This window comes from Lepidochelys kempii, chromosome 1 (assembly GCF_965140265.1).
Source record: "Lepidochelys kempii isolate rLepKem1 chromosome 1, rLepKem1.hap2, whole genome shotgun sequence".
NCBI classification, from domain to species: domain Eukaryota; kingdom Metazoa; phylum Chordata; order Testudines; family Cheloniidae; genus Lepidochelys; species Lepidochelys kempii.
Window position 1 is genome coordinate 207,958,265 of NC_133256.1, and position 22,063 is coordinate 207,980,327.

Genomic DNA, 22,063 nt, shown 5'->3' on the forward strand with positions numbered 1-22,063 from the left:
TGTCTACTTTAGAAATGCAAGTCATGTTTGTCCTAGAAGATCATTGTGACTGGGAAACAACAGAATCACGAGACGCAAAACAGCACAAGGTAAGTGTAACTTGGGTAAATGGGTCTGACAAAAAAGAGACGCAAGCTTGTTGCCAGGTAGTTGAGAGATGGGGATGCGATGAGATGGAGTGTGCTCACCTTGACAAGAGTGTTGAGCACTGTGATAAGGTGAACTTTGTGGGATGGCAGCCAACTGGATGGGGGATGAGAGAAGGACAGCCCTGCCTGAGGGGAGTTCAGGTGATTTCCTGGCAGTTTTCTCCCTGCCTGGGGTTTGCCTATTTTGCCCAGAAAGGGGTTAGCTGAACTACTCTGGGAGAGAGCAACTGGTCTTGGAAACACCGAGAAGGCCGCCTACCCTGTTGGAACTTTTTCCACTGAAAACACCACCTTTTGCTGATGCAGAGGTTAGTCCCCCAAGCGAATGAGCACCCTCAGCACCTCATCACACTCAAACAGCTTCAGACCTGCAACAACTCAAGGTGTTTGGGTACCTCCACGTTACAAAGCCCATTAGCGTGGGATAAACGGGACTCGTGAATCCAGGGAAATCCACCCTGAGGCTGTGTTACTTGTGTATTGTATGATATTACTGATATACCCACTCCAAATTGAGCTTCTCCTTCCCTTTGCATGCTTCCTTTGTACTTCACTTATAAATAAAATGTACACTGATTCAGCCATTACAGACATGTTAGAAGAGTATACTACAAGGTATCAGGCAAATCATATGGGTAAGTAAGGAGACAGGAACAGTTGAAACCACAAAGACAGGTATGGTAGGGTTCCCAACTCCCTGGAGGCACCACCAGTAAGCAGCTAATAACCCAGACCATTGAAACCTACTGTAGCCAAAGCAGAGGGACACAGGCTTTTGTTCATTAGTTGCCATAAGGGGTTCAGCAACCTGTAAAACCTCCTTACATATGTAATTATGAGGGTTTATTAGTCAATGCCTAGAACTGTTTTGTGTAGCATTTAAATGTAGTGGCTAATTAACATTTTTGAGAAATTAATTCTTTGTTAAATATTCAGCACCTGTGCCCTTTAAATTAAGGCATCAGAGCTCATAATAAATGAACTGCAGGATGTCTAACAGGTCCTCCATGACTAGCAGAGAATAATCACGCTTAACATGTTGATATTTTTAATATAAGGCACAAACCAGGGTGGGAAATACCCCAATATTCAGGTTGCCTTTATATACCATACAGTAACTAAAAAGGTCAATCCCGTTTTTTAAAAGTTGGCTCAAATCACCTTTAAAGAACTCTTACTGTAGGCAGAAGGGGGAACCTATTTCACACCGCTCCCGAACACTCAGCTTATGAATATTTTTTTTAATTCTGTTACTGTTAATAATAATAATCCTAAAAAAATAGTATTAGAATTATTTTATAAGTGTACTCAAAAACTCATCTGAAATTTTCAAAAGAAAAAAGTTTGATGATTTGTAAAGCTACAGAATCCAAATTTTTCTACAAAATTCAAGTCTGAGATCTAGCTTGAGCTAACCCAACTCTATATCACATAAAGAAACCTGATACTGCAGAGAGCCCAAGTCCACCTAGACCAGTCAGGGCTAATAGTTCAGTTCTAGTACTTAACTATGGTATCCCTCCACTAGTGACCATTAATAGAAAAACCCCAATCACTGCCACTTCAGTTTGTTCTCATAGGTGCAGGTTCTCTCTCATGCTATGCCTCTTGTTCTGCTGAGATAGTTAGGAAGCTAAAACAGGGAGAAAAGGCAACTACCTGGCTTACTGTCACCTGTCCAAAACAGCAACACAAATTAGGGCCAAGAGTTGAGAGCCTGAAGGAGACAGAATCATGCTGGACAAGGGCCCAGGAGCTAAGGGACCCCAGACAGCATCACACATAGCAGCTTGGGGAAGAAGGGTAAGGGGAAAGGCACAGAGAACTCAGAAGCAGAAAAACATTTGGGAAATATACAGAGAATAAATACTGTGGCTATTTCCTGTTCATGAGAGCAAGGATATCTGAGGTGACTCTCCACTTGTGGGCCCGTCCAAAAGTCACTATGCCCCTTTCATGACAGCATCCCTTTCAGCCACGATTAAGCAATCGTGACTTTTACATTTGTCAGAAAAAAATTATGCCATCTAGGTAAAGCCACATTTTCCTGGAAACAGCAAATGGAAAACCACATTACCCAGTAGGCCTGCAGTCTCCTTTACTAGATTTCCTTTGGACCCAATCCTATTCCCACTTACAGTCACTCAAATGGCAGCAAGATCAGGCATTGTTTTCTTATGTGAAAAACAAAACCATGTGTATACATTATACCTGTGCCTGTGCTCATCGTGTCCTTGCCCATGGATCAAGTAGCCTCCAAGGTTTTTGCCCCCCTTGCTGGTATCCACGTGAGGAATTAACACATCCTCTAAACCCAGATCAAAGCGTTTGTGTTTGGAAGAATCCGGGAGGAAGAAAAATGCCCCAAAACAGAGGGTGATGAAGGCACTAAGAATGAGGAGGAGGATAAATTTTTCGGACAGTCTCAAGGTAGCCCTGTGGTGCGGGAAGGAGGAGGCCCCAAGATTCAGGGGGGGGATTCTACGCCCAGACAGGGGCAGCAGAGCGGGGGTGGTCATTGTCCCTCTGACAGCAGACCGGAGAGTTCATATCATCTCATATCCGCCAGCCAGGACCGGGGCAGCCGGAGAGCAGCAAACCGGAGCTCTTCAGCCCTCACCGAGCCGTGCGCCGATCCAACCGCCGGGGCGTCCGCCCTTGGCTTCCGCACAGCCGGCTCAGCAGCGCCGTCCCCGTGCTCCTCGCCCCGGGCCGCTCGGTCACCGTGCAGCCACCCCGGCCCGGCCCGGCCCTGCAGCGACCGGCTCAGCGACCGGAAGCCGGACTGCGCCGGCGCCCCCCGCACCCGCGGGGCCACATGCCGGGCTCGCGGGGCCCCGGACAGGCGGATTCCGGGGGCTGCTCTCGGGCCGCTCCGCGGCGGCAACTACTGGGCGCCGGGAGCCCCGCAGCGGCAGGAAAGTCGCCGGCGGGCGGCGGCGGCGGTTCCCCGGCGTGCGCGAGGCCGGGCCAGGTGAAGGCTCATTCCACTTCCCCCCGCCCAGGCCCCCGCGCAGAGCCAAGCACGGCAGCAGCGCACGACGCCAAATCCGTTCCTCCTGACCCCGCTCCTACGCATGCGCTGCGCGAGCCCCCGCTCCGAGGACCCTCATGCTCCGCGCCTGCGCGCTGGGGGAGGCGCGGGAGCGAGCCGCCTCCCCAGGCTGAGCGGTGGCGGGAGGGTGTGGTCGGTCCTGCCCGGAGTCTGGGCCGGAGCGTGGCCGGCTGGGCGCCCTGAGGAGGGAGGTTCTGTTACAGCCAGCAAAAGTCAGTATCCTCCAGTGTTGTTGTAAAACATGCGCACGCGCCGCCTGTCCTCCCACCCTGGAACTAGGTCAAGGTGTGATCAGTCACAGCCCCTGGGGCCCACAGCCTCAAAAAAAAAAAAAAAAAAATCCTTCCCAAACCCTCCTCGTCTGGCCTTCACACAGCCCGCCCCCCCCACCTTGCCAAGTTCATAATCAGAAGCAAGCTCCCCCTTAGGGTTACCACCTGACCCCCTATTTGACCAGCTTGGATGTTGTTTTTTATGGATTTGCCAGTTGCCAGAAAAATAATTTAATCTGCCTGGGTTTTTTTACATGGGTCTAAAGATTTGCATTATCATCACAATAATGTAATGTTAAAAGTAGGGTTGTCAATTAACCCCAGTTAACTCAAGTGATTAACTCAAATTAACTTAATCAAAAAAATTAATTGTGATTAAGCACAGTTTTAATTGCACTGTTAAAGAATAATAGAATACCAATGGAAAAATATTTTGGATGTTTTTCTACGTTTTCAAATATACTGATTTCAACTACAACAACAAAAAACAAAGTGTACAGTGCTCACTTTATATTATTATTTTTATTACAAATATTTGCATTGTAAAAAGATAAATAGTATTTTTCAATTCCCCTTATACAAGTTCTGTAGCCCAATTTCTTTATCGTCAAAGTGCAACTTAGAAATGTTCATTTTTTTACATACCTGCACTCAAAAACAAAACAGTGTAAATCTTTAGAGGCTACAAATCCACTCAGTCCTACTTCTTATTCAGCCAAGTGCTAAGACAAACAACTTTGTTTACATTTACAGGAGATAATGCTGCCCACTTCTTATTTACAATGTCACCTGAAAATGAGAACAGGCATTCACATAGCACTTTTGTAGCCAGCGTTGCAAGGTATTTATGTACCAGATATGTTAAACATTCATATGCCCCTTCATGCTTTGGCTGCCATTCCAGAGGACATGCTTCCATGCTGTAATTGAAATCAATATATTTGAAAATGTAGAAAACATCCAAATATTTAAATAAATGGTATTCTATTATTATTTAACAGTGCAATTAAAACTGCAGTTAGTGGTGATTAATGTTTTAATCGTTTGACAGCCCTAGTTAAAAGTTTCTGTATCCAGTTGAAGATGCTGCAGAATTCCCACTTCCACAGTTTAAGTAAAAAAAATGATGTTATCAATCTTACCTATGTGTTATCTCTCTAGATACTATAAGAGCTTGTTGAAGGAAAAGGGGGTTGCGGAGTTGCCTTGAGGTTGGGGTTGTGCCCCTTTACACAGCTCTAACACTAACATACAGACAGGTCTAACACATACACACAGAGATCTAACATACACATGCACAGATCACACACACATACACACACAGATCTACCACTAATACACACAGGGCTAACACGCATACAGATCTAACAGAGCCACATACAAGTGCTGTTCAGTCACCCACTGGATTTTTCTTTGTCACCCATGTCCTTTCCACACTTTTGTATGTTTATAATCCTCACTCAGTGGGTCCGATTGCACTGACACCACACTCTTCAGAGTGGGCAACAGGGCTTTGCTTCTCTTGTGAGGCACTAAACTGTGTTTTGATTCCTTGAGGGGGAAAATATTTGCATACAGCCCACCCTTTAAAGTTCAACCGGTCACAAACCTGGGAAATCTATATAATAAGCAGGGATCCTAGGTTTTTTTTGTGATAAAAAAACAAAATCCTGTGATAAAAACCATAAAAATCCATGATTTTCTGTGATTAAAATGAAATGCTGAATTTTAGTTTCCCTAGCCACAATATATATGTATAGGTATCAGTTGAACACAATGTTTTATTGATATATTTACAGTTTTTAAGCAAGTTCGAAGCCTGCTAGTGTCATCAATCATTATAATAAATTAAAATTTATAGAATTGCAAATTGTATTTCTTACATATACCAAATACTTCAGAAAATGTTCAGAAAATTGTTCTTTTTTTTAAATGCACAAAAAATAAAGCTTCTGCTGTCAGCCTTGGGGCAGCGGGGCTTGGGCTGTCAGCCCCGGGTGGTGGAGCTCCCGCTATCAGCAGAAATCTTATTAAAATATGTAGAATCTGTTTGGCCCACACAAGGTTGTGCTTAGGTCTATGTGGCCCTCCTGAATAATAAGATTGGGCACCACTGGAATGAGTGACATTCGTACTTTCAGTAAAATGTAGTTAATAGTTAATGTTTTTATTTTTTCACAAAATGTAAAAACTAAAGATTCTCTGTAAAAATGCAAATTCTATGTTTTCCCATGACAAACAGATTTCTAGGATCTCTGATAAGATTTCAGGATATCAATATTTTGTCTGTGAAGCCTAGAATGTCTGTTGAGTCAGTATGAAGCAATGGAAACAGTGACAGGCATGGCTGAGAGCTGTTGGGCAGACTGTCACCAGGTTCCATCATCACCAGGCACTGTGAGAAGCAGGTGGAACATTGGAGTCCAAGGTTCGGTGGCGGTTGGAATGTGCCAGTTGATCAGAGAAGGTGGGAGTAACAGCTATGTGGAAAGCTCATGCTCAAATAAATTGGTTAGTCTCTAAGGTGCCACAAGTACTCCTTTTCTTTTAGCTATGTGGTTGTGCCTCCAGCCAGGGGACAGCTTTGGGCACTGACTTTGGGGAACATGTACAAACAGCCACATTGCTCATTGCAACACAGTGCATGGAAACACAAGCCCCCATTTTCAGCTTCCCTCCACCCCCACACACATGATTTTACAAATTACACCCAAGCAACAGCTCAGGCTTTCAGTCTCTGATAGCTGTTCCCAGCCTACAGAAAAATCCTTTTGTTAAAACCACTAACATCTCTGCCTCCAGGCAAAGGGACAGAAAAAACTGCTTTCAGTTAAAAAAAAAATCTCTTCAGGTCTGTGCTTTTGGTTAAAAATGATCTCTGGTTCAAAATGATCCCACGCTTACCACCATGTCAAGGTTCCTTCCCCACTCTGAACTCTGGGGTACAGATGTGGGGACCCGCATGAAAGACCCCCTAAGCTTATTTCTACCAGCTTAGGTTAAAAACTGCCCCAAGGCACAAAATCTTTGCCCTTGGACTAGGGTATGCTGCCACCACCAAGTGCTTTAACAAAGAACCAGGGAAAAGGACCACTTGGAGTTCCTCTTCCCTCAGCTATCCCCCCAAGCCCTTACACCCACTTTCCTGGGGAGGCTTGAGAATAAACAAGTTGAGCACAGACCATCTTGGGTTTCTTAGGACCCTAAAAACCCAATCAGATTCTTAAAAAAACAGAACTTTATTAGAAGAACAAAACAAAGAGAAAAGAAACACTCTGTAAGATTAGAATGGAAGATAATCTCACAGGCAGTCAGATTCAAACACAGAGAATCCCTCTAGGCAAAACCATAAGTTACAAAAAGACACAAAAGCAGGAATATACATTCCCTCCAGCACAGCGAATTTACAAGCCAAAACAAAGAAAACCTAACGCATTTTCTAGCTAGATAACTTACTAACTTTACAGGAGTTGGAGGGCTTGCATCCTTGGTCTGTTCCCGGCAAAGGTATCACATAGACAGACAAAAGCCTTTTTCTCCCCCTCCAGATTTGAAAGTATCTTGTCCCCTCATTGGTCATTTTGGGTCAGGTGCCAGCGAGGTTACCTTAGCCTCTTAACCCCTTACAGGTGAAAGGATTTTGTCTCCGGCCAGGAGGGATTTTATAGCACTGTATACAGAAAGGTGGTTACCCTTCCCTTTATATTTATGACAGGGGCACACATTTATAGAACCACTTGGAGGAAATTCCCCTGTGATTCTCTGCTTTCCCCACTAGTCCCGCCTCCTAGGAAAGAGCAGTCAATTGAAGCTGCTATAGAAAACAGGAAGAGCACTCTCTCTCTTCTCCTCCAGGGGCTGACACCATTTTCACAGGTGGGGAGGAGGGAGCAGAAAGAGCCCAGTATGTCAGGGTCTGGGTTCTAGACAGTCAGGCCTGGTGTTTGGAGCCATGGTCAAGAACAGGTACCAAGGCTCGAAGAGTTGGGACCGGGCTGAGGGCAGCACTGAAACCAGAGTCTGGGAACAGGCCCTGGGTAAGAACTGGGGTTAGAGTCCGTAGACAAGCTAAATCAGGACTGGCGTTGGAGTCCAGATGCAGGCTGAAGGTCAAAGCCAGACTGAAGTTTGTCCAAAGTTCTGGGTATCAGGAGGTGGTTGCAGAGCTGGAGCAGGTCGGGAACAGGGCTGGTGTGAAGTTGGAATAAGAGATGGACAAGGCTGAAGCAAGCTGGAACCAGGGAGAGGAACAGAGTCAAGGGAAGGCTGGAAATCTGTAACACAGTAAGGCAGCAGAGGGACCCCTAGCTGAATGGTGCTGTTGCACGGACTAACTTGTGGCTCTGGCAGTGAGAGTAAAATACCTGTGCCTGGGGGTCATCTGACCCAGGCTCTGCCCAGATGGCTGCAGTAGGCCTGAGGTATGAGTCACTGCAGGAGGAGTGAGTCATTGTAGCTGAGTGAGTAGCCCTGGTCTGGTTGTAGGTTTACATCACACAGGGCAGTTCTGTTTCTTCCTGTGAACAGTGAGGGAAAGTTCCTCTGCTGCTCCCCTCTCCCTGCATCACCCAGCCTGTGAACAGGGAGAGGGGCCCCCACTGCATCCCCCCAGTCCAGGGAGAGAGGGATGAAGAATCCAGGAGCTATAGGAGGAGCGGAGGTGAGCCTGGGTGGAGGTGCAGAACAGATGTGGGTGAAGATTTGATGTGGGACAGAACAGACTGGGGGCTGAAGCAGGCAGAATTGTTGGAGGACTGGGGGCACAGGATGGGGGCTGCGGGCAGAATTTATTGCTAGGCAGGGGGATGGGCAGATGTGGGGGGGTGTCAGCGTGAACCAGACTTACAGACACTTATACCCTGCTGGTCTATCTGCAGAAACTAATCCTGCCTAGGCTACCTTTATGGGATGGTAGTACTTTGTGTAACAGACATGCACACAGGTTGGTTGTTCTAAAATTCTCTTTTCTCTAATCCTTTCTCCACCTGCTAAACAAAAACATTGTGTGATTAAGATGCTTATTGGTCAATTTCACTGGTCACAGGTTCTCAAAAGGAGTACATGCAAGTGCCCAAAATCCAGTTAGACCTGCAGGGGGATAAGAAGTTTATATTGGACCAGAACCCCTTGTGCTAGGTACTATACAAACCCAGAACGAAAATAAGATTCCTGCACCAACATGCTCACAACCTCAGCATCAAACAAGAGTCAACGGGTGGATACAGACAGATGGGGAGTACAAGGAAACAATGAGACAGTGTTACTCAGTGGTCTTAGCACACCAGTATTCCAAGAGTGGTCAAGATTTTGTAGGTATCAAAAAAAGTATAGTTTTGACTAGGGTTCCGAAGGAATATATTGAGGCAGTTCCATGGATGTTCATGGGGAACTCCTTCCAAGCCTTAGGGTCAGCATAGAAGAAAGTACAAATGTGCTTGTTTGAAAATTTAACAAGTGGGCAATAGAGGCTGACTTCATGGGCCAATCAGAGGCAAGAGTTAACATCTTGCTAGTGAATGAGACATGATACGTAGATTGGGGAAGGGCCTTGAAAGTAAAGAGAGGGGTCAAAGTAATGGGCTAGGAAAGTGATCTTTGCAGCAGCATTCAGGAAGGATATGAGCAGGGCAAGTTTGCAATTCTCAAGCCTGGAGAAGATGATGTTGCAATAATCGAGATGCAAGAGGATTACAACTTGGTTGAGAGTTTTAGCCATGGGAGGGATTAGAAGAGCTGTATTTTAGAGATATGATGCAGAAAGAATTAGCAAAATTTAGCCATAGCTTGGATGCGAGGCCCTAGAGAGAGGTCTGAGTTGAAGATGATGCTGAGGTTATAAGCCTGCATGATCGGCAGGATGGCAGTATTGTCCACAATGACCAAGAAAGGAGGTGTGGGGGGAATGCTTGGAGGGGAGATTAAGAGCTCTGGTATAGCCATGGTTAACTTGAGCTGGTGGCTAGACATCCACAAGGAGATGTCAGAGAGACAGGCAGAGATTTTAAGTTTGATCAGGAGAAGACAGGTCTGAAGTAGCAGGGGCGGCTTAACTTTTGTGGGCCCGACGCCAAACTTATTTGTGGGCCCCCATGAAGGCAATGGAGCATGGCGTGGGGAAGTCAGTCCCCTGAGCGAGGGGCCAGCCAGGAGCAATAGGGCATGGCATGGCAGGAGCAGCACTGCTCCAGCCAGACCAGGGCGAGGGCACTATTTACAAACTGGCAGTTGCCAGACACACAGTGGCCCGCCCAGCCCTGTGCTTCCAGCATGCCCCTTCCCCTCGGGCGAGCCCATGCCATGCCACACAGCCCCCCTGCACAACATGAATACCCCCCCAACTCCCTATGGCCAGAGCCCCCCCCCGACCCAGTAAGCCCAGTGCCCCCTGCCAGGCCCCCTCCACAAATACACAGCACCCTGCACACCACCTCTACCCAGCACCCTGCACAACACCACCCCTGCCCAGCACCCCCCTGCCCACAGCCCCACCACAACTGCCCAGAACCCCCACTCCCAAGTGCTTCAACACACACATTTTCCCCGCCCCATCACAGTCCAGCACACACACACCCCAGGCTCCCCAGAGACCCACGCCCTGCCTCCCAGCTGCATTCACCACCCTGCTGGGAGGTGACTGTGTCTGCCAGGCTGAGCTGCCAGCACCACCACGGCTGGTCCTGAGGTGGGGAATTGTTCTGGCCTCTCGGGAGTGGCGTGATCAGCTAGGCCAGGGCCTGTCCTGGCTGAGCTCCCTCAGCACCCACTTGCTTGGAGGGGCCCAGCCAAGCCCCCCCACACTGTCCCCCCTACAACTGGCTGAGATTGACCAGGCTCTTCTGCACCAGTCCCAGGCAGCTCAGTTCTGGGGAGACAGACGGGGCCCCACAAGTGGTGGGAAGCAGAGGCTGCCCAGAGCTGGAGGTGCACTGGGGTCTGGCCGGGGCGTGGAGAGGAGCTCTCAGATGGCCAGTGGGCAGGCTGAGAGGAGCAAGTGGGGAGCAGTGGGGAGCCAGTGGGCTGGCAGGGTCTCGGGGCGCAGTGCAAGCGGAGCAGGCTGCGGCCCCTTCTGAGGATGGGCCTGGCTCCATGGTGCCACTGGTGCTATTGTAAACCCAGTACTGTGGAGTAGAGAGGAAGATGGTGAGTCATTGAACAGTAGTTGAATTTATGTTTCTGAATGAGATTACCAAGATATGAGATGTAGTGGGAGAAGAGAAAGGGACTAAGGACAGAGCTCTGTGGAACCTTCCAAAGAAAGTTGGATAGAGGAATGAGGAGGATCCTCTAAACGATATTCTAAAGAACCAGAAGAGGACAGAGCCATGTAAACCAAGGGAAGAAAAGATTTCAAGAAGAGCATGGTTGACAGTGTGAAGGCAGCTGACAGGTCAAAGAGGATGAGGACAGAGTGCTGGTTTTAGTTTTGTGTAGGAAGAGGTCATTAGAGAATTTGGCTTCAGTGGAGAGCAAGGGGCAGTAGCCAGATGGGAGGAGTATAGGATGGAATTGGAGGGGAAGGACTCCAGACAGTGATTGTAGACAATGTGTTCTATGAGCTTAAAGATGGGGTAGATGCTAGAGAGGCAAGTGAGTCAAGAGTAAGTTTTTTAAAATGGGAGACACTAAAGCATATTTGAATTTTGAGGGAGAGTGAGAGGTTAAAGAGAAGAGTATGGGAAGAGATGAGAGTGGGTACAAAGGAGATCAGATAGGATGGGATCACTGGAGCAAGTGGAAAGGTCAGAGGAGGTGAGCAGATGAAAAACTTTTGCATCTGTGATGGTGAGAAAGGAGAAGGGAGTAATAGCAGGGGAAGAATGAAGAGAAGTAGAGGGGAGTGGAAAGTCACATTGTATTTTGTCAGTTTTCTCTTGGAGTAAATCAGCAAGATCCTGTGAGGAAAGAAAAAGGGGGAACAGAAGGAGGGGAGGGCTTGAGGTGTGACTCAAAGGTGGGTGTGGAATTGAGAACATGGTTAAGTTGGAAAAGTAGAGTTGTTTAGCTAGAAAGATGACCAAAGTGATGGAGGAGAAAACAAATTAATAATGGAGGAAATCAGTCTAGTCATGAGATTTTTTTGCCAGAGATGCTCCACAACATGTGAGCAAGAGTGGAGGAAACAGGTATTTGGGGGTGGGGGATGGAAGCCAAGGCTGGGGGTTAACAGAATGTACCTTTGGTAGGATAGAAATACTACTGATTCTGAAAATATTCCAAAAAACAATCTCAAGCAGAGCAATAGCAAATGTTATACTGAAAGTGCTAGTTTTGGATGTCAGAGAGTATCTGTCAAATCATCTAATTTGCTGAACAATTTGGGTATGTCTGTGACACTCTGTACCTCGGGGGAACACCCAACATCCCCATGTTCATCCCTATAAAATGATTGTGTGGTATCCAATGCAAAGTTTGCCATGTCAGGTGTCTTTGAAAGGCTCATGATGCACTGAGCATTGTTGTTACAGTAATGATATAGGTTATAATTTCATGTATGTAGTTATGAGGCTGAAAATGTATCCTCATGGCTTAAAATAAGCCCAGGCAAAAACTCTCCAAGAGCAGAGGGGCAGTTCACACCTCATCAGGGCAGGTATGGGACAAACCCAGCCCAGCCTCACAGGAACAAAGGATGCTGGCCTAGGCAGCAACAAAAAGGTCTGTTGGTCTCTCCAGTGACTCATCCCCATTCCTTTGGTCAGTATGGGACTACAATGAGGTAATGCTCACCTGACTCTGAAGGGGTACGGGTAAAGCCAAGAGGGAAGAAAGGACATGATAAAAGGGAGAGATATTTGCCTTGCTCTCTCTTCTACCTACATCTACAGACACCACACCAAGCGACTGAAGCACTGATCAAAGGGGAGAGCCTGGCTGAAGAGCAACCCGCCAGCCTGTGGTGAGAAGTATCTAAGTTTGTAAGGGCATTGAAAGTGTTAAGATCAGCTTAGAATGCGTTTTGCTTTTATTTCATTTGACCAAATCCAACTTGTTATGCTTTGACTTATAATCACTTAAAATCTATCTTTATAGTTAATAAATGTGTTTGTTTATTCTACTTGAAGCAGTGGTTTGGTTTGAAGTGTGTCAGAGTCTTTCCTTGGGATAACAAGCCTGGTACAGATCAATTTCTTTGTTAAACTGACGAACTCATATAAGCTTGCAGCGTCCAGTGGGCATAACTAGACACTGCAAGACGGAGGTTCCTAGGGTTGTGTCTGGGACCAGAGATATTGGCTAGTGTCATTCGGTTGCACAATCCAAGGAGCAACTTACATTCCAGAGGCTGTGCATGAACAGCCCAGGAGTGGGGGTTCTCACAGCACAGCAGGGTAAGGCTGGCTCCCAGAGTCAAGGATTGGAGTGACCTAGCAGATCAACGGTCTGGATAACACCAGAGGGAAACGTCACAATGTCCATGCTTAAAAACACTACAGCGGCACAGCTGTGCCAATGTAATGCTTCACTGTAGGCCAAACCTGTTGTCATAGGTAATCCACCTCCCAAAGCAGCAGTAGCTAGGTCAACAGAAAAATTCTTCTAGTGACCTAGTGCTATGTTACCCAGAAAAATAGTCTTTGGGGCACCATTCTAATAACCCACTTATCACCCCCTTCATCTGCTCTTCCTGGGGTATGGGTCTCCAGTAGGGTTGCCACCTTTCTAACTGCTAGTAACTGGACCCCTGAGGCCCCACCCCCAGCTCCACCTCGTCCCTCAAGGCCCCACCCCACCCTTTCCCCAAAGGCCCCACCCCCGTCACTCATTCCTCTCCCCACCTCCCCCGTTGCTCACTCGGTCGTCTTTACCTCTCTGCTCCAGGGCTGGGATGGGAGCAGCTGCTGCTTGACGAGCCTGCCTGCAGGTAGGAGGTGCCCCGCCTGAGTGGGTTATTGACCTGGCACCTTACCCCGCCCCGGGGTAACCAGACTTCTGGTGTCAGATGTACTGACTGGACACTGCCAGGTCCCCTTTTTGACCAGACTTTCCAGTCAAAAACTGGGCACCTGGCAACCCTAAACGGCACCTGGACACAGAAGCCAGAAATCGTACTGTCCAGGTAAAACCTGGATGGGTTGCAACCCTTGTTTCCAGGGTGGCTAAGGAAACACTTGAAGGACATGGATAATTTTTATTTTAACAAAATACATTTAAAAACAACAACCTTTATTTTTTCTTAGCTCTTTTTACTGATGTCAGGGTTCCTTTCCCACTCTGAACTCTGGGGTACAGATGTGGGGACTCACATGAAAGACCCCCAAGCTTATTTTTACCAGCTTAGGTTAAAAACTTTCCCAAGGCACAAATTCCTCCTTGTCCTTGAACAGTATGCTGCCACCGCCAAGTGATTTAGACAAAGAACCAGGGAAAGGACCACTTGGAGTCCTATTCCCCCAAAATATTCCCCCAAGCCCTACGCCCCCTTTCCTGGAGAAGGCTTGAGAATAATATCCTCACCAATTGGTACAGGTGAGCACAGACCCAAACCCTTGGATCTTAAGACAATGAAAAATCAATCAGGCTCTTAAAAGAAGAATTTTATTTAAAGAAAAGGTAAAAGAATCACCTCTGTAAAATCATAATGGTAAATACTTTACAGGGTAATCAGATTCAAAACACAAAGGATTCCCCTCTAGGCAAAACTTTAAAGTTACAAAAAAACAAGATAAACCTCCCTCTAGCAAAGGGAAAATTCACAAGTTGAAAAAAAAAGGTAATCTAACACACCTTGCCTTATTTACTTACTCTTTTTGTAATATCAGAGACTTGTACAGGATGGTTTATAGGAGAAGGAGTTTTTTGACCTGATGCTTCTCTGCTTTCCCCAGAGAACACACCAACAAAGCCTCCTCCTCTCCCTCCCCTCCAAGATTTAAAAGTATCTTCTTTCCCCATTGGTCCTTTTGGTCAGGTGCCAGCCAGGTTATTTGAGCTTCTTAACCCCTTACAGGTAAGGAGGAATTCTAGGCTACCCTTAGCTGTATGGTTATGAGAATTGACAACCTAGGTTTTCTTTTCTCTTTTTGTTTTTCTGAATGAATAAAATAAGTTTTCTTTCTTTTTACTATATTTAGAAACCAACAATTCCTTTTTTTTTTACAATAAACCAAAATGTTTATAATGTTTAAACACAAAGAATTAAAACATTTTACTACTACACTATTGACCATAGTTTTTTACTTCCTAAGTCTGTTATGGCTCTCAGTTTCTTTAAAATGTCTGTATCTATTACACCATACTCCTTTTCATCCATTAGTCCAAATCTTCCATTCAGGGTTATTGTTCCCAGTTTTATTTCTACCTTACAGGTAATTGGGAAAATACCCTCTGCTCCACTGAAGCCTTGTTCTTTCATAAGTTCAGTTAGAGGCCAGAATAATTGCCACATGTTTTTTGGAAGGCATAAGAACAAAGTGGCGGCCCCAGTATCAATCAACATTTTTTGTTGGAATAGTCCATGATTGATTATAATGTTTGTAAAGGGCCTTTCACATACATCCATATCTAATTCTGATACTAAACATGATAAAAAATACATGACTTCTTCTCTTGCCTTGGACATTCTCTTTATATTTTAAAGAAGTATAATTACTTACTATCTAATAACAAATAACTATTTAATAACAACAAATAATCTTTTAAAGCAAATGTCTAAAGAACATTGTAATTAATTGGTACATTTAATTAACTTCCCAAAGGACCTTTCTTACTAAATCAATTGAATGTTGAGGTATTGGATAACATCCATGCCTATAGACAGGCCAGTCCTTGCTTACAGACAGCCCCTCAACCTGAAGCAAATACTCACCAGCAACCACACACCACACAACAGAACCACTAACCCAGGAACCTATCCTTGCAACAAAGCCCGTTGCCAACTATGTCCACATATCTATTCAGGAAACACCATCATAGGGCCTAATCACATCAGCCACAATATCAGAGGCTCGTTCACCTGCACATCTACCAATGTGATATATAGTTTTCAGAGTAGCAGCCGTGTTAGTCTGTATTCGCAAAAAGAAAAGGAGTGCTTGTGGCACCTTAGAGACTAACAAATTTATTTATTTGTGGCATTCCACTGAATGCATCCGGTGAAATAAGCTGTAGCTCACGAAAGCTTATGCTTAAATAAATTTGTTAGTCTCTAAGGTGCCACAAGTACTCCTTTTCTTTTTTCAATGTGATATATGCCATCATGTGCCAGCAATGCCCCTCTGCCATGTAGATTGGCCAAACTGGACAGTCTCTATGTAAAAGAATAAATGGACACAAATCAGACGTCAAGAATTATAACATTCAAAAACCAGTCGGAGAACACTTCAATCTGTTTGGTCACTCGATTACAGACATAAAAGTGGCAATTCTTCAACAAAAAAACTTCAAAAACAGACTCCAACAAGAGACTGCTGAATTGGAATTAATTTTCAAACTGGATACAATTAACTTAGGCTTGAATAAAGACTGGGAGTGTATGGGTCATTACACAAAGTAAAACTATTTCCCCATGTTTATTCCAATCCCCCCCTTCCCACCCCGCCCCCCCCCCCGTTCCTCAGACGTTCTTGTCAACTGCTGGAAATGGCCCACCTTGATTATCACTACAAAAGGTTTCCCGTTCCCCCGCCCCCCCTCCTGCTGGTAATAGCTCACCTTACCTGATCACTCTCATTACAGTGTGTATGGTAACACCCATTGTTTCATGTTCTCTGTGTATATAAATCTCCCCACTGTATTTTCCACTAAATGCATCCGATGAAGTGAGCTATAGCTCACGAAAGCTTATGCTCAAATAAATTGGTTAGTCTCTAAGGTGCCACAAGTCCTCCTTTTCTTTTTATAATATCATAGTTTTCTATATATTTTAACACAAATTGTCCCAATGATTTCCTTGCTCCATTCCTATCTGAAATTTTAGAACAGAACTTAAAGGGACTAAGTCCTTGTCACCGCTAACCTCAGTTATTTCCCTCCAAAATATTGAAGAATTCTTTGTGTACATTTGGTGGTAACTACTTGGAACAATTAGAAGGGAGCAAGCGGCCCCCAAGTCCAGGTAGCAGAGCTGGCTAAAACTTTCTTCTTCAACGTCTATATGAGTAATTGGCCTTCTCCATTTGTCCAGTATAAGCTGTGCTACTATTCCTGGACTTAATTTCAAAGAGGGAGGCCCTTCTTACAAAAACAGAATTCACAGACTGCATTATTTTAGGCTCCTGCCCGTTCCTGTTCATTTTCTTGATGTTTTTATCTTTTCTGGTAAATTTACTTTACTTTATTTAAAGGAATATACTTGAGGTTACTTACTATACTAACCTTAAGACTACTACTGATTCTGCATTAGCTTTAAAATAACTGTTTTAGTTGGGAATGAAAAATAACCACCTGCACAGCCTGCACTTTCTTCTGCAAGCAAACCATTTCTTGCTGGCAGTGTGCATATCAATTCCTGATTTGCTGGTCCCATAAATTTAGAACCGCAGCTATTGCTACCTATGTGGCAGTACGCTTTTCCCATAAGCAGTAATCTTGCTCCTTTAATATTTCATTTTTTTGCTTATCCCAAATTTGCTGCAGCTCTTTAAACTGCAGCACACCTCTTAAAGCTTCCGCTTGCAACGTAGAGTTCTCAGCCTTAAGCTGAACTCTAGTTGCTGGAGCTGCTAAATCTGATATAAGGAATTTTCTGAACTTTTTGATTTCTCTAACTCCTGTATTTTTAAACTGTTAACCATGGGTGAAATATCTGTTCCTGCTATTCTAGGCATATCAGACATCTTACCAATTGGCTAATGTACCCTTATTCAGGGGACCCATGCTCTATGCCTAATGCTCTAATTTGCTCTGGGGAGAACAGTGTCTGAGACAGCTCCTTGGGGTTGTCCTTCTCATAGTACAAATCAGAGGAATTCTTACCCCAAGGGTCAGTCTCTTCCTCTTTATTATACAATTCAGGGAAATTACCATCCCAATTTCTCCCTGTTGGTCCCTTAACTGGCACTATCACCCCTTTCCTCGCTTGTAACTCACTTTCTGGAGCATTCGCCTATTTCTCATATCTACAGTTTGAGCTTCTTGCGTTAAGGTAGTTGTTCTTAGGCCTGGTCTACAGTACATGGTTATTTCGGAATTAGCCGAGTTACCTCAAAATAAAACTGGTTCCGTCTACAAGGCCAACCAGTTTTTTCTATTTAAAGGGCTCTTTACTCCGATTTCTGTACTCCACCTCGGAAGTGGAGTAGCACTAAAATCGAGATTGCAGTTCTGGATTACAGATACTGTGGACGCAATTTGACAATATTGGCCTCCAGGAGCTATCCCAGAATGCTCCCTTGTGACGGCTCTGGACAACACTCTGAACTCTGATGCACTAGCCAGGTAGACAGTAAAAGCACTGGGAACTTTTGAATTTCCTGTTTGGTCATCATCAGCACAGGTGACCATCAGCACAGTACACCATCACAGACGACCATGCACAGTCCACCATCTCAAGAGACCACGCAGTCCCAGATTCGCAGAGCTCCAGCATGGTCCGAACGGGAGGTACTGGATCTCATTGCATGTTGGGGAGACGAATCTGTTATGGCAGAACTACGTTCCAAAAAAAGGAACACAAATACATATGCTAAAGTCTCCAGGGCCATGACGGAAAGAGGTTACTCCAGGGACACAGATCAGTGTTGTACAAAAATCAAGGTGCTCAGGCAAGCATACCAAAAAGCCAGGGAGGTGAACGGGCACTTTGGGTCACAGCCCCATAAATGCCGCTTCTACTGTGAGCTGCATGCAATTATGGGGGGTGATGACACCATTACCCCACTACTGTCCGTGGACACCTGCAAGGGGGGAGTAGCACGGAGCAAGGAGGATGAGTTTTTGGAGGATGAAGAGGAGGAGGAGGACAGTGCACAGGCGGCAAGTGGGGAATCTGTTTTCCCCCCAGCCAGGAACTATTCTTAACGCTGGAGCCATTAGCCTCCCCCTACTCCCAAAGCATGCTCCTGGACCATAACCCTGGAGAAGGCACTTCTGGTGAGTGAGAGCTTGATCAGAGCCACACGTTGGGGGTGGGGGTAAGCCCAGCTGTGCTGGGCTGTTTACGTTTAGTTTAAAGGGCTCATCCCTTCTCAGAGCCTCATCAGAGCCATGCTGGGCTGTTCGTGTTTAGCTTAAAGGGCTCATCCCTGCTCAGAGCCTCATCAGAGCCCCGCGGTGTGTTGGGGGGAAGAGGGGAGGGAGGATGTTATGTGAAACGATCATCCCAGAGAGCCCGCAGGCTTCCTGCAAGCTGAATTCTGTTGCTTGGCTGCATGTGATGGCTTACTCACACCAAAGTGGCAGGCACTTCAGTATAGGAGGCAAAATGAGACCTTGTACAGAAAGAATATGTGCTGTGTACTATGAATTGCCTGTTTCACTGAGAAACAGTGTCCCCTTTGTTCTCTAAAATGTATCTTTTAAAATACTACCCTCCCTTTTTCTCCTCCTGCAGCAGGTGCAAATGTTTCAATGTGGCCCCTATCTACTCCATCCCAGAGGCTGGTCCAGATTAGGAGGCCAAAAAAATGAACTCGAGATGACATGTTTGCTGAGCTCATGTAGTCCTCCTGCACTGATAGAGCCCAGTTGAATGCATGGAGGCAAACAATTGCGGAGTCACATAAAGCGTTACATAAATACAAAGAGAGGAGGGACTCACGCGATGAGAGCAGGCAGGGTGCTATGGTCAAGCTCATGGGGGAGAAAACTGACATGCTCCGCTGTATGGTGGATCTAATGCGGGAAAGACAGCAAGACCACAGACTGCAGCTGCAGCCCCTGAATAACCGCCCTCCCTCCTCCCCAAGTTCCATACGCTCCTCACCCAGATGCCGAAGAACACAGGGTGGGCGAGGCTATGGGGACCCACACAGTCAACCTCAGAGGATTGCAGAAGCAGCAGAAAGCTGGCATATCCTAAATTTTTATTTGGATTCTGGACTTGTCCTTCCCTGCTCCTCCACCCACCTAACCGAATACCCCCCCCCCCCACCTAGCTGCTGATTTCTCTCAATGTTTTGTGCAACAAATAATAAAGAACATTTTTTAAACAATTGTGACTTTATTTCCTTTAAGATACATATAGGGGGCAGGTAACTTTAAGAGAAACAAACACAACTCTCACATCGTACCCTGGCCAGTCATGAAACTGGCTTTCAAAGCTTCTCTGATGTGCAGCGTGCCCGGCTACGCTCTTCTAATCGCCCTGTTGTCTGGCTATGTGAAACTGGCCACCAGGCGAGTTGCCTCAACCGCCCATCCTGCCATAAACATCTCCCCCTTACTCTCACAGATATTGTGGAGCACACAACAAGCAGCAATTACAATTGGAATATTGGTTGTGCTGAGATCTAACAGAGTCAGTAAACTGCGCTAGCGTGCTTTCAAATGTCCAAACGCACATTCTACCACCATTCTGCACTTGCTCAGCCTATAGTTGAACTGCTCCTTACTACTGTCCAGGCCGCCTGTGTACGGCTTCATAAGCCAGGGCATTAAGGGGTAGGCTGGGTCCCTGAGGATAACTATAGGCATTTCAACATCCCCAACAGTAATTTTCTGGTCCGGGAAGTAAGTTCCTTCCTGCAGCTGTTCAAACAGACCAGAGTTCCTGAAGATGCGAGTGTCATGCACCTTTCCCGGCCATCCCATGTTGATGTCGGTGAAACATCCCTTGTGATCCACCAGTGCTTGCAGCACTATAGAAAAGTACCCCTTGCAGTTTATGTACTGGCTGCCCCGGTGTTCTGGGGCCCAGATAGGGATATGCATTCCGTGTATCGCCCCGCCGCAGTTAGGAAACCCCAGCGCATTAAAGCCATCCACAATGGTCTGCACATTTCCCAAAGTCACTACCCTTGATAGCAGCTGGTCAATGATTGCGTTGGCAACTTGTAGCACAGCAGCCCCCACAGTAGATTTCCCCACTCCAAACTGATTCCTGACTGACCAGTAGCTGTTGGGCGTTGCAAGCTTCCACAGGACTATGGCCACTTGCTTCTCAACTGTAAGGGCTGCTCTCATATTGGTGTCTTTGCGCTTCAGGGCAGGGGACAGCAAGTCACAAAGTTCCATGAAAGTGGCCCCCCACACACAAAAGTTTCTCAGCCACTGGGAATCATCACACTGTGCAGTCCCACCAGTCTGTGCTTGTTTCCCAGGCCCAGAATCGGTGTTCCACAGCATGAACCTGGCCCAACAGCACCATGATCTCCCAATCACGACATGCCGTGCTTCTAGGAACGTCTGTGTCCGTGTCCTCATCAGTATAGTAATCGCGCTGTCGTCGCTTCCTCACCCAGTTTTGCAGGTACTGCACATACTGCTGGATAATGCGCGAGGTATTTACAATGGTCAAAACTGCAGCGGAGATCTGATCGGGCTCCATGGCTATGGCGCTTGCACAGGTAATCCTGGTAAAAGGGTGCGAAATGTAGGAGAGCAGAGTGGCAGCGGAAGCTGTGCTGTTTGGTTCACGGTAGCCGAACAATGGCAGAAAATGGTTGTCTTCTGTGGCTTTCACGGAGGTGGGAGCCCAGGACAGACAACATGGAGAAGCTTGGAAGCATGGCAATAGTGGGAGAGCAGAGTTGGCGGCGGAAGCTGTGCTGCTCAGTTCACGATGGCCAATCACAGTTGAGTTGGAGAGGTGGATTCATAGTAGCAGGAGAGCAGCGGTGCACCGTCTGCTGAAAGCAGTATGGCGTCTGCACGCCAAAAAGGTGTGAAACGATTGTCTGCCGTAGCTTTCTTACTACACAAACCCAGAAACACCTGCTTATATGATTCTAAGCAATGTGTTCTATTGTAAATGGCCACTATGCAATAGATCGCTGACAGCAATTCTTAAATTGTACTTTAAATTTTACATAGGTAAAATAAAAATAATACACACACATCTCAGGCATGCACGTACTAATACTATTCTGCACTATACTTATGCTACACTATAATGAAAACCTTAGCAAGCTTATACTATCCATTGTTTTTGCTGTGTTGTCTGCTGTTGCTGCTGCCGCTGCCATCATCATGAGATCTGGTCTGTCAGCTCCGTTTCTTTGTCTGTGGTTAGGTCTCTCAGCAGCTTCTAACTTCTTTCCAGCAGCTCTTCTGACTTTTGCCTGTCAGACACTGCCTTATATACTATTCCATTTGCCATCAGACATCTACTGAGCATGTTCACTTGATCTACTGAGCTAACCTTTCACCTATTTTCATACTGAGCATGCTTACTATCAAACATTACCTCATTTTTGGCAACCAGTAAAAGCAGCCTGGAGCTGGCCCAAGCCAGTTCAGGCTGAGGCTGTTTGACGTTTTTGTCACCCTTCTCTTTTTTGTACTGCACATGCTCACTGCTAAGCATTATCTCATTCTACACATGCTCACTTGCATTGTTTTACCTCAGACCCATGATTACCTCATCTGACCTTATTGCTCATGCTCCAGATCTAGCTTATTTTGTGGCCATGCCTCATTTTACTCTACATTCTCCTGGCATGCTCAGCCCAAGAATAGGTTAGCTCTGGTCATGAGACCTTAATAGTCCA

The 22,063-nt window shown here is 46.0% G+C and overlaps 1 protein-coding gene across 4 annotated transcripts in view; it reads right to left on the reverse strand.

The window, feature by feature from the left end:
* MAN1A2 (mannosidase alpha class 1A member 2) overlaps positions 1-3,222 on the reverse strand; it is a 304,833-nt gene extending 301,611 nt beyond the window's left edge. For all 4 annotated transcript variants that reach the window (XM_073310578.1, XM_073310569.1, XM_073310564.1 and 1 more), the window contains exon 1: positions 2,361-3,222. In XM_073310578.1, the coding sequence (XP_073166679.1) occupies positions 2,361-2,668 (308 nt within the window). In that variant the 5' untranslated portion in view covers positions 2,669-3,222. The remainder of the gene's footprint in view (positions 1-2,360) is intronic.
* Positions 3,223-22,063: the final 18,841 nt, after the last annotated feature.